The 10,717-nt window shown below is 36.2% G+C and overlaps 1 protein-coding gene across 1 annotated transcript; it reads right to left on the bottom strand.

The window, feature by feature from the left end:
• Positions 1-7,484: 7,484 nt before the first annotated feature.
• On the bottom strand, positions 7,485-9,094 carry LOC124098043 (hsc70-interacting protein-like). Its single transcript, XM_046452603.2, is given in 2 exon segments — positions 7,485-8,903; positions 8,905-9,094. Coding segments are annotated over 2 exon segments (1,116 nt in total). The 5' UTR covers positions 9,021-9,094; the 3' UTR covers positions 7,485-7,903.
• Between the last annotated feature and the right edge of the window lie 1,623 nt (positions 9,095-10,717).

A 10,717-nucleotide genomic window follows, 5' to 3' on the forward strand; every position in this document is an offset into this window, starting at 1 on the left:
TTTTATTCCTCTAAAAGTTTTTTAGTTTCATAGTTAAAATACATAGTCCCCAAAATTTGGGTGTCAGATGATTTTTAAAAAATAAGCTGGGACAGGACTGGGTTTTGTTCAGATCATTTTTTGGGGCATGTAGAGAGTGACTTTAACAGGTTGATAACTTTTTATAAGAAAAGAGACATCTGAAATACACGTGTATTCATCCTATTTTCCCATCTTAAATAGTTAGAACTTTAATATCAGTAGTGATGGCTCATGAAACTTTCTTATTGGGCTTTAAAACAATGCACAGGACTTGAATTTTCTGTCATTTGACTTTAAAAGGGAGTTTTATAATAAGTTTTATAAGTCATGGTGTTTATTTTCTTATGTAAAATTCTGGCATAAATATATCATCTTCAAATAGATTAAATAACAATTATTTTATGGGATATTTGTACATGCTTTCTTAACCTTAAGTTTTTATTTGAAAATGTGGAAGTAAAATAAAATAAAATACACTTCTGTAGTCTTAACTGAATGCCAAGAAAAATACAAGAAAGGAAGATGGTTGATGACTAAGTTTATAGGGCTCTAATTTGAAATTAGTAAAAATGTAGAAAAACCATGCTGGTATTTTCAGTGTAAGTTCCTTAAATAATCCAAATATAGGCCTAGAAGAAAAGTTTAGCATTAAGTACCTTTACCTTTGTGGATAAGCTTCAACTTGTTCTTGCCAAGAGAACAGTGCTTGAGTTATAGAAAGCATAATTAGTGTGAAGATATCAGATATAAAAATAGATTTTGATATATAACTGAGTTTTCTTAGATGACACTGCCTCTATTTCTATAAGCATTTCACCTGGACTATTTAAGCAGTCCTATGAATGTGATTATCAAAAACTTAATAACTGGGTTGGGGTTGTAGTTCAGTGGTAGAATGCTAGCTTAGCACTTGTGAGGTGCTGAGTTCGATCTTCAGCGTCACATAAAATATAAATAAATAAAGGTATTGTGTCCACCTACAACTAAAAATAAACCTGAATAGCTGCCTCACAATTAAGTATATGTCACCTTTTTAAAAAATTTTATAGTTGTAGATGGACAGCATGCCTTTATTTTATGTTTATTTATATGTGGTGCTGAGAATTGAACCTAGTGCCTCACACATGCTAGGCAAGCACTCTGCCACTGTGATATAGCCTCAGCTCCTATATATCTCTTCTTAAGAGGGAAAAATATTAGAGTTTGAACTGAGTGTGTAGGCTCCCTATCATCATAATTTCTTTTTCCACACTAATCAATGACCTAACCTAAGTTCCAAGTGTTTGTAAAAGGTTAATTGTCCTACATATAAACTTGTATTAAATAATCCCATCCACTAGATAAAAAGATGTGGCAGTGGTAGAAGCTGGGCACAGGACACATGCCTGTGATTTAGTAAAGAGTAAAGTAATGTCCATGTTAAGTTAGTTATTTTGATACATGATGAAAAATAATCTTTCAGGTAAAATAGTCTGTTAACTGGAAGATCATAGAATATTTCCATCATATTTTTCAGGATTGATAGTTTTTGCTGTAAGTCACATTGGTTAAAATGGTATTACATGGTCTTTGCACTTGGGTTCTAAATAAAATAATGTGTAGAAAAATCTATAATTTTCCATATTAGTTTTCATATGGGGAAAGGAGTTCTGAAATATCTCCAAAGCAGTTTACTCATCAGTTGAAAGTCCTCCAAAAAGAGAACTGTTGGGAATTTGTAGTGTGTAATCACGGGAAAGCTCCTTTAGTTTTTGGAGGGAATAACTTTACGACTACTTAAATGGCTAAGTTTACTTGGCACAGTTAAGATTCAAACTTGTCAATATTAATATTGATGTTACACATGAAATAAACATATATGATATTCTGGAGAAAATGTTTATCCTTCCACCCAATTGGTTGTATTGAATTGAAGTGGATTGTTCAGTTTTTCCCTCCCACTTTGTATACCCGCATTCAATGAACACAGAATAAAGGACTATGTTTATAAGACTACAGGGAAGTGATGGAACACCAGAGCTAACAAAATATTACATAGAAACCTTTTGTGTAGGGCTGGGGCTGTAGCTCAGTAGTAGAGCACCTGCCTCACATGTGTGAGGCACTGGGTTCGATCCTCAGCACTACAGAGAAATAAATAAATAAAGATATTGTGTCCATACAACTAAGAAAATTTTTAAAAAAGAGAACCCTTTTGTGTAAAGGCCTTTAGAAAGTTTAGGCTGACCATCCTTTGCATGTTGAGGTAAAAATACCATCCACTGCATTAGAAAAGATAATTTATAAGTATGTATTGCTTTAAAACTGACTCAGTTTTTGTTGATGCATTAGACAGTGTTGCAAAGTGTAAATTCAGTGCAACTTTTCTGAGCTGCTGCTAGATTACCTTTGAAGTCAGCTTGGGTCTATCTAGCATTTGAAACATTGTAAGGTTGCTTGGGGTGCCAAACTGATTATTTTCCGCAGCTCAAGCAAAATACATTGTGTGCTGGTTATCATGGTGGCTCTGCACAGCCTTAGCCAAGGTCTGAGGATCCTAGGCTGTTTTCTGTCCTTAGACACAAATCATTTCTGCACTGACATTATCTTTATCATCAAAGGATACCTTTCCCTAAATGCTACAAGTTGGGCATATTATGCAGGGACTGGAATGGAGACTGAGCGTCTGTTTCTTTTTAATTTTTTTTTGGGGGGGAGGTGGTACCAGAATTCAACTCAGGGGCACTTGACAACTGAGCCACATCCCCAGCCCTATTTTGTATTTTATTTAGAGACAGCATCTCACTGAGTTGCTTAGTGCCTGGCTTTTGCTGAGGCTGGCTTTGAATTCATGATCCTCCTGCCTCAGCCTTTGGAGCCACTGGCACACAGCTTGGGTGTCTGTTTCTTTGCAGACAGCATAAGCTACAACAGTGTAGCAATATCTTTAATGTAGTGAAAGAAAAATATTAATTAGTCTGGAATTATATATCTAGTGAAAAACACTTTCAAAAACATTGGAAAAACGAAGACTTTTTCAGAAGCACAAAAGGAGAATTTGTCACCAGCAGACTTATGACAAGAGACTTTATTTAATTTTATTTTTATAGCACTATTGTGATGTAATTGATGAATGAAATTGTATATATTTAAGGTGTACAATGTGATGATGCGATTGTGAAATTATTACCACAATGAAGTTGGCTATTCATTACCTATATAATTACGTTTTTGTGCTATGAGAACATATATATTTCAAGTATACAATATTGTATTAATGATAACCATTATGCCATAAAATAGGTCCTCAGAACTTATTTACGTTATAACTAAAAGTTGGTACTCTTTGACCAACATTTCTCCATTCTTCTATACCCCCACCTTGCCTTGCCCCAGCTCTTGGTAACCATCATTCTACCCTTTGTTAAGAGTTCTACATTTCTTAGGTTCTACTACATTTTAAGGCTTGAGAATAATCCTCTTTGGCTTGATGCTATGTTCTTTGGGCTCAATGGAGTGCCAGTTCTGCCTTCTGGGCCATAAGTATAGGTCCTGCTCCCTTGCTTTTGGGCAGAAACTCCCTGAAATTCAGGAGGTTGCTCTACCCTCTGAAATTGAGGAGGAAGTTAGCTCCATGCTCCTGAGTTGGCTATTTTGGCCTATAGTGGCAGTGGCAGACTTGCCAACATCTACATCTGTGGCTATTCCCTCAAAGTTATTCTTTTTAAATTTTGTTCCATTTCATTCCCTTTCATTCCCAGTTAGCCGTACTTCAGAATTCTCAAGAACCTTGTTGGCCTCTGATACAATTCATGGGGTCCAGGCCAATGTAACACGAGTTCTCCACAAATCTTTACTAGATAAGTGCAGCTGTATTCCTGGCTTCTGCTGAGATGGCTGGTTGAATACACAATTTGCATACCTAATCTCTAGCAAACAGTTCTAGCTCTAACCTTGGGCTTGTTTCCACAGCATGCTACTTCAATAGGCAGAGAAGCTTTCAAATCATCAGTGATCTCTTTTTGCTTAGCATCTCCTTTTCACCTTACTCTCCCCTCTTGCACTTTGTTACAAGCAGTATAGAGAAGCCAGATAAGATTATTGACACCTTGCTTAGAAATGTCCTTAGCTAAATATTGGATTTCATCACTTAACAAGTTGTACTTTACAACAAGGAGAATGCAAGTAAGCCACATCCTCTGCTCCTTTATAAGGACTATGTGTCCTTCAGTTTCTAATAACATGCTCATGTTTACCATCTAATATCTTATCAAAAGCACATTTAATATTCATATTCATAGCAACATTCTCTTCATGATGATACATATATTCTCTAAGATGACAGAAACTTTCTCTACAACTCTCCTCTTTTCTTTCTGGTCCTCAACAGAATTTCTTTAATATCCAAATTTCTACCAACAGTCTCTTCAATGAAATGTAGACCTTTTCTATCAGACACCTCAGAATTCTTCTAGCATCTCACTTTCAAACTACTTTGACATTTTTAAGGTATTTGTTACAGCAGCATTCTGTTTTCTGGCACCAAAGTCTGTAAAAACTTTCTAGGGTTGCTGTAACAAATTATCACCAACTGGGTGGTTTAAGCAAAATAAATTTATTGTCTTACACTCCTGGAGGCAAGAAGTCTAAAATCAGAGGATCAGGAAGATTGGTTCATTCTGAGGTCTGTGAGGAAGAATCTGTTCCATACCTGTCTCTAAGTTTCTGTTGGTTTGCTTGCATTGTCTGACATTCTTTGGTTACTAGATACATTACCCATCTACCATCAATTTACATAATTTTCTTCCTATGTGTGTGTGTGTGTGTGTCCAAATTTTCCTCTTTTGTAACACTACTAGTCATATTGCATTAGGGGCCTACCCTAATCCATTATGACCTCATCTTAACTAATTACATCTACAAAACCCCTGTTTCCATACCAGGTCACATACTAAGGTAGTTGGAGTAAGAACATCAGCATATGAATTTTTCAAGAGTGCAATAACATTTTACAACAATAAAAATTTTTAAAAAATCTCCCATGCATTACACAGTATCAAGGGGATCCATGGAAACAACAAATGTACATGAATCTCATTGTCTAGGAAGTTTCCTTTATAAACATAGATTGGCAACTTCCTGACAGGTAGAATTTCACCTGAGCATTTGAACGACTGACATTCCCATGTCTTTCTCTGCTCTCCTCTATACTGATAATGCTAGAATATTGATAACTAAATGTCCCAAGGTCACTTGTAGGCAGAGGTGCTGCACAACTTCTCAGTGGCCTGAGAAGTAGAAAATATTATTATTTTTTCCAAAAATGGTACCAGAAGCATGAGTTTAGGCAGGTGTGAATATTTGCAGTGGCCTTGGGATGCAAACCATCACAGTATTAAAATATAAATTAATAGTCAGTTCTGACTGCAGCCATAAAGAAGACAAACCAAGAAAATAATCTCAAGGCATTTAAACAAACAAGAATATATGTGGAAGTCAAATGAGCACATAAAAATGTGGTTAGCATGTTGAAATGCACATTAAATACCAAGGAGATAAGACTTACATACTTTTTAGAATGGCTAAAATGAAAAAAAAGCTGACCATACCAAGTGTTGGTAAGAATGCAGAGCAATTGGAGCCCTTTTAGTCTGCTGGTAGAAACGCAGCATGGTGTAGTTCCCTTTGGAAAATCATTTGGCAGTTTGTCCATAAAGGTGTGAAAAGAAAAACTCCAGGTGAATTTTAAAAAGTACTTTATGGAGTGATCAGAACAATGTAAATTATCTGTGGTGAATGTGATTTAAAATATATTTTAATTCTGAGAGCAAAAAGGATGGCTATAAAGAAAAGGGCATGGGGCTGGGATTATAGTTTAGTGGTAGAGCGCTTGCCTTGCACTTGTGAGGTACTGGGTTTGATCTTTAGCACCACACAAAAAATAAATAAATAAAATAAATAAAGACATTATTATTATTATTATTTTTCCAGTTTGAAACCATATTTTATTTTTAACATAGCTAGAAATATCCAATAACTATATATTTTTAAGCAGAAAACTTTCTTTTCCTTCTTACACCATCATTAGCAGAAAAAAAGAATATTTCTCGCTTTTAGAAATGATACTGGGTCTCTAAGAAAATGAAGACTATCTGTTGTATTTGTGGAACTTAAAGTCTAAAAGCACAGGACACAGTTTCAGAAGAGTAATTTACTTTTACCCATTTATATTCGTAATATTCGAGTATAGTTAAGTCATGTATAATTAAGTCAATCAAATCAGGAATCCAAAAAGAAACTGTTCTTCTTGAGTTAAGCACAGCACACATGAGATTTTGAGAACATACATGAACAACAACAACGAAAAAGAACACCAGCAAGCCCAAATCCAAGTATAAATGGTGTTTTTTCCCAAGGATTTTAAAAGCATGCTCCATTAGCATACAACTTTTTCTCATTTTTGTAACAGATGCAGTTCTGTTTACTCATGTACAGTAAAGGGTTAGAACCTGTATAAATATATTAGAAATGTACTACTTTATAAATGTACTCCAAGGAATTTATCATTTCCTTTATCTTTGCAGGGACAAAAGGGAAAAAGAGGTGGGGGTATGGTTACAGTATTTAAGGAAGAGCTGAATACAATAATGAATCTTCATGGTGCCAAGAACTCCATAATGAATAACCAGGCTCTCATCTATTTTATAATTCATGTTAGATCAAGCAGTTAATTCCTTGTATGGTTACCAATAACTCAAACCATATACTCTTCAAAATACAAAGATCAATAGGTACTTCCTAAATAGAACACCAAACACTAAAAGGAATCCTTCCTTCCAATGTTTTTTGACATCACAAGATTTTGCCAGAGTGGAAGTCTAATAACATTTAAATAAGCAATCTCATGGCTAAGAAAGAACTACAGCTCTTATGGGTATTATTCCACAGCTAGGATATGTATTACATATTAAATTAACCCCAGCATTAAATATGCTTTGCACAATTATGGTATGATAGCAGTGATGATGCTAGTGAGAAAAGATTATCTTTAGTTCAAGAAGGAGGGAAATACAAGAAGCAGAAAGCAGACATAGTTGGTCATTTTCTGATAAGAAAAGGTAAATTTTAAACATAGAACATAAAAAGAAAACTACTCCCTTATTTTCCCATGGTGGAAATAATATGAAACATTTATTTGATATATTGAACAAAAACAGAGCTAAGTAATCCTACTCCATTGCAGTATAACAACAAAAAAATCACCTCTTCAACCCAGTGTAAGATTTAAATGCAACCTGCATAAGGGCACATGTCATATAAAATAGTAAGACTGCTGCTGCCTTACCAAGTACTTTCAGTCCCTACCCAGGTTAAAGTGAAATGCTGGTGGTCCCAATAGTTTTATTGAAATTAATCATTTAAAAATATTTTTAAATGACAAATCAAAATGCCTCAGTCTCAGTAACCATATATTCAACTGAAACTTTTATCTATGTAAATGAGATTTATTTACTTCCCACTAGTAAGTCTTTATTTCACTCACCTTACAGCTATGTATTTTCCATAGTTAGTATCTGCCTTGCCCAATATCAAAGAAAAAATCCAAAATGATTAGTAAATAAAAATGTAGGAAATAACACCCCCTTGAGTTTTAAATATTTTTAAGGTTTAAAAAGTGTTTTAAGTTTGTAATTCCTAGTAGGAAAACATTATCTGAATGAACACCCTAATGGCAAACCATTGTAAAATGCTTCAACTGGATTTGCTGCAGAGGGGTAGGGATTATCTTCAAAGCACCCCAGCTCTCCTGATGAGGTCAGATGTACACTGGTTTGTATTATTTCGACAGCCATTAAGTGATCTAGGTTGCTTTTCCTTCAGTAAGGGTTTTGTCAGGTGGGCATTATGCTTGACCTCCAAACTTGGCTGACAATTTACTGATCAGATTCATAACCTTTGGGTTGCTTTGATATTTTGACATATTTGCTGGGTTCTGGGCCACATCCTGGAAGGCCACCATAACTTCTGGATCCTGCATGGCTGCAAGAACCTCTGGATCACTAAGAATTTCATTGAGCCCAGGCATTCCTGCCATTCCAGGCATACCCCCTCCCATTCCAGGCATACCCCCTCCCATTCCAGGCATTTCTCCAGGAAAATTACCAGGCATTCCTCCAGGAAAGCCACCTGGAAAAGAGCCAAACTGAGCTCCTGCTTGTCGTCTGGCTTCTTCCTCCCTCTGGGCGCTCTCATGTTCTTCTCGAGCCTTCTTAACTCTTTCTATTCTTTCTTTGATCTCTCGCTCTTCACGTTTTCGCTCATATTTTCTCCGATGTTCAGCAATTTTCTGGGCCCGTGGTTGAACTTCTTTCAGCATTGCACTAGCATCATCATCATAATCCAGTTTACAGGCAAGAGCAAGATCGTGGGCTGCTTCTTCCCAGTGGCCCAAAAGTCTGTGGGCTTTCCCTCGCCACTTGTAAGGCTGAGCTGAATCAGGATTTATTTCAATGGCTCTGTCACAGTCTCGAATGGCAGCATTTGGCTTCTGTAATTTGATGAAGACACTGGCTCTCTTGGCATACAGAATGGCCAAGCGAGGATTTAGCTTGATAGCATCTGTGAGCAAGTCAATGGCTTTCTGTAGTTCACCATCATTCAGGGCGTCAATGGCAGCCCCTTTCTTTTCATTTGCTCGATCCATCATCTCCTCGGTTATCTCCGCATTTTCATCTCCCATTTCTTGAGGAGCATCAGTGTCTGGTTCAATTACACCTTCATTATCAATTTCTAGATCACTTTCCTCACTTGATGGCTCATCTCTCTTAATGTTTTCTTCCGACTTCTTGCTATCTGTTTTTTCTTCCTCGGTATTTTCTTCTGATTTAGGTTTATGAGTTATCCCCCATCCTCTCCACCCACTCTCTCAGGAAGCGCATCTCCTCGGTGTGCAGGACGCTCGGATCCTGCTTACACATTTTCACAAAGGCCCGAAGCTCGCTCACTTTGCGGGGATCCATGGTGGAGGAGAGGCAGGGGGAGGCGGCTGCGGCCCGGTCCCAGGCCCGGGCGCTGGCTCAGCGTGACCGCGCAGAAGGGGGCGGATGCCGCGAGGCCAAACAGACTAGAACCTCCCTGGCCGCTGGCTCCTCCCTCTCAAGACATTATTATTGAAAACAAAAGAAAAGGACAAGTGAGTCCCAAGAATCTTAGTTTGAAAACTGATTGCACCAGGAATTAGTTTTTTTTTTTTTTTTAATTTTTAGTTTTATTTTTCAGTTGTTGATAGATCTTTGTTTTATTTATTTATATGCAGTGCTGAGAATAAAGCCCAGTGCCTCACACATGCCAGGCAAGTGCACTACTGCTGAGCCCTAGCCCCAGCCCAGGAATTAGTGTTTTGACCTTGAGTAAGGTACTTATTTTCTCAGATTGTCAGTTATCACATGTATAAAATGGGATAACTAAATATATTTATGTGTTTTAGTGAAAATGTGCCATTTTTATTATTTCAGTGTGAGTTCAAATTGGTTGAGACATATATGTCATTCAATTTTGTTTCTATAGAACCAAATATATAAACATAGTGATAATTGGAAACAGGAAATTCAGTTGTTCCAACTAGAAATGGGGTCCATTGGCTTATATATATTCTACAACCAAGGAGTTGGGAATGTAGCTCAGTGGTAGAGTGTGTGCCTAAAATAGACTACAACCATAACCCTAGGAACCCCCTTTGGCTTATGGTTAGCCTCTGTGGAGACTTTGAAGATAGACTTCTTGGCACATATATTATCACTAGTTTTTAAACTTGCCATACTTTCTAGTGGCATGATGAAGCCAAGACACTGAATACAGAACAGATTAAATCAAATGAACTCTTTAGAAGGTAGTTTTAAGTAGAAATAAAAAATTGTGCTTACTTTTACTAACAATCTAATATATAATAAACCTGAGAAAAGAAATGGACAAACATGTATAATTGAAATGTTTTCACTTGCTATAGATAGCTAAAGCAGTTAATGTTTGGAACTGCATAAATGATACAACATAAAGTTTCAGTATTACATTTGCCTTTTCCTTGCTGTGCAAAAGTACAGAACTGTTTTTTTTGGGGGGTGCTCGTTTACCTTTATGTGATTTTATAAGTATGGTAACCACATGCCCTTGGTTTCCATCTAATGTTCAGGTATAAATGCAGATAACATATGTTTTTATACTTGAAAACATTCTAGTTTGTAAAATAAATCATATGGTCATACTAGTTTCAGCCATTACTATAATTTTAACATCAAAATGGAAAGAGTTATGTACTATGTTTCACAACAAGGGAAAGAAAAGAAAAAAGGAACAAATGGAGGTAGATGGAGGGAGTGGGAAATGGAAAGGGAGAACAAGACACTTGGAAAAGTCAAACATTTGTTTCTAAAAGTTTGAGAGATAAATGGCAAAATTCAGAAGTTCTTCCATGATATTTTTGATGTTTAGATTCAGGTACTATTGGATAGATATATTTAATAATGCATACTTTAGTAGCATATCTATAATTTCTTCCATATTTTGAAAATATCAGAGCTCAAGAATGTATTTCCTTTTAATTATACAATACATTCCATAACTGTTGGTGTCTCATTCATATTCTTTGTTGAACTTCTTCCACTTTCAACATTATGTAAACTAATAGATACCCCTGTAATTTAACAGAGCTATCTTTTTA

This window comes from Marmota monax, unplaced genomic scaffold (genome assembly GCF_021218885.2).
Source record: "Marmota monax isolate L192 unplaced genomic scaffold, Marmota_monax_Labrador192_F-V1.1 WCK01_AAM20220418_F8-fsc00223, whole genome shotgun sequence".
NCBI classification, from domain to species: Eukaryota; Metazoa; Chordata; class Mammalia; order Rodentia; family Sciuridae; genus Marmota; species Marmota monax.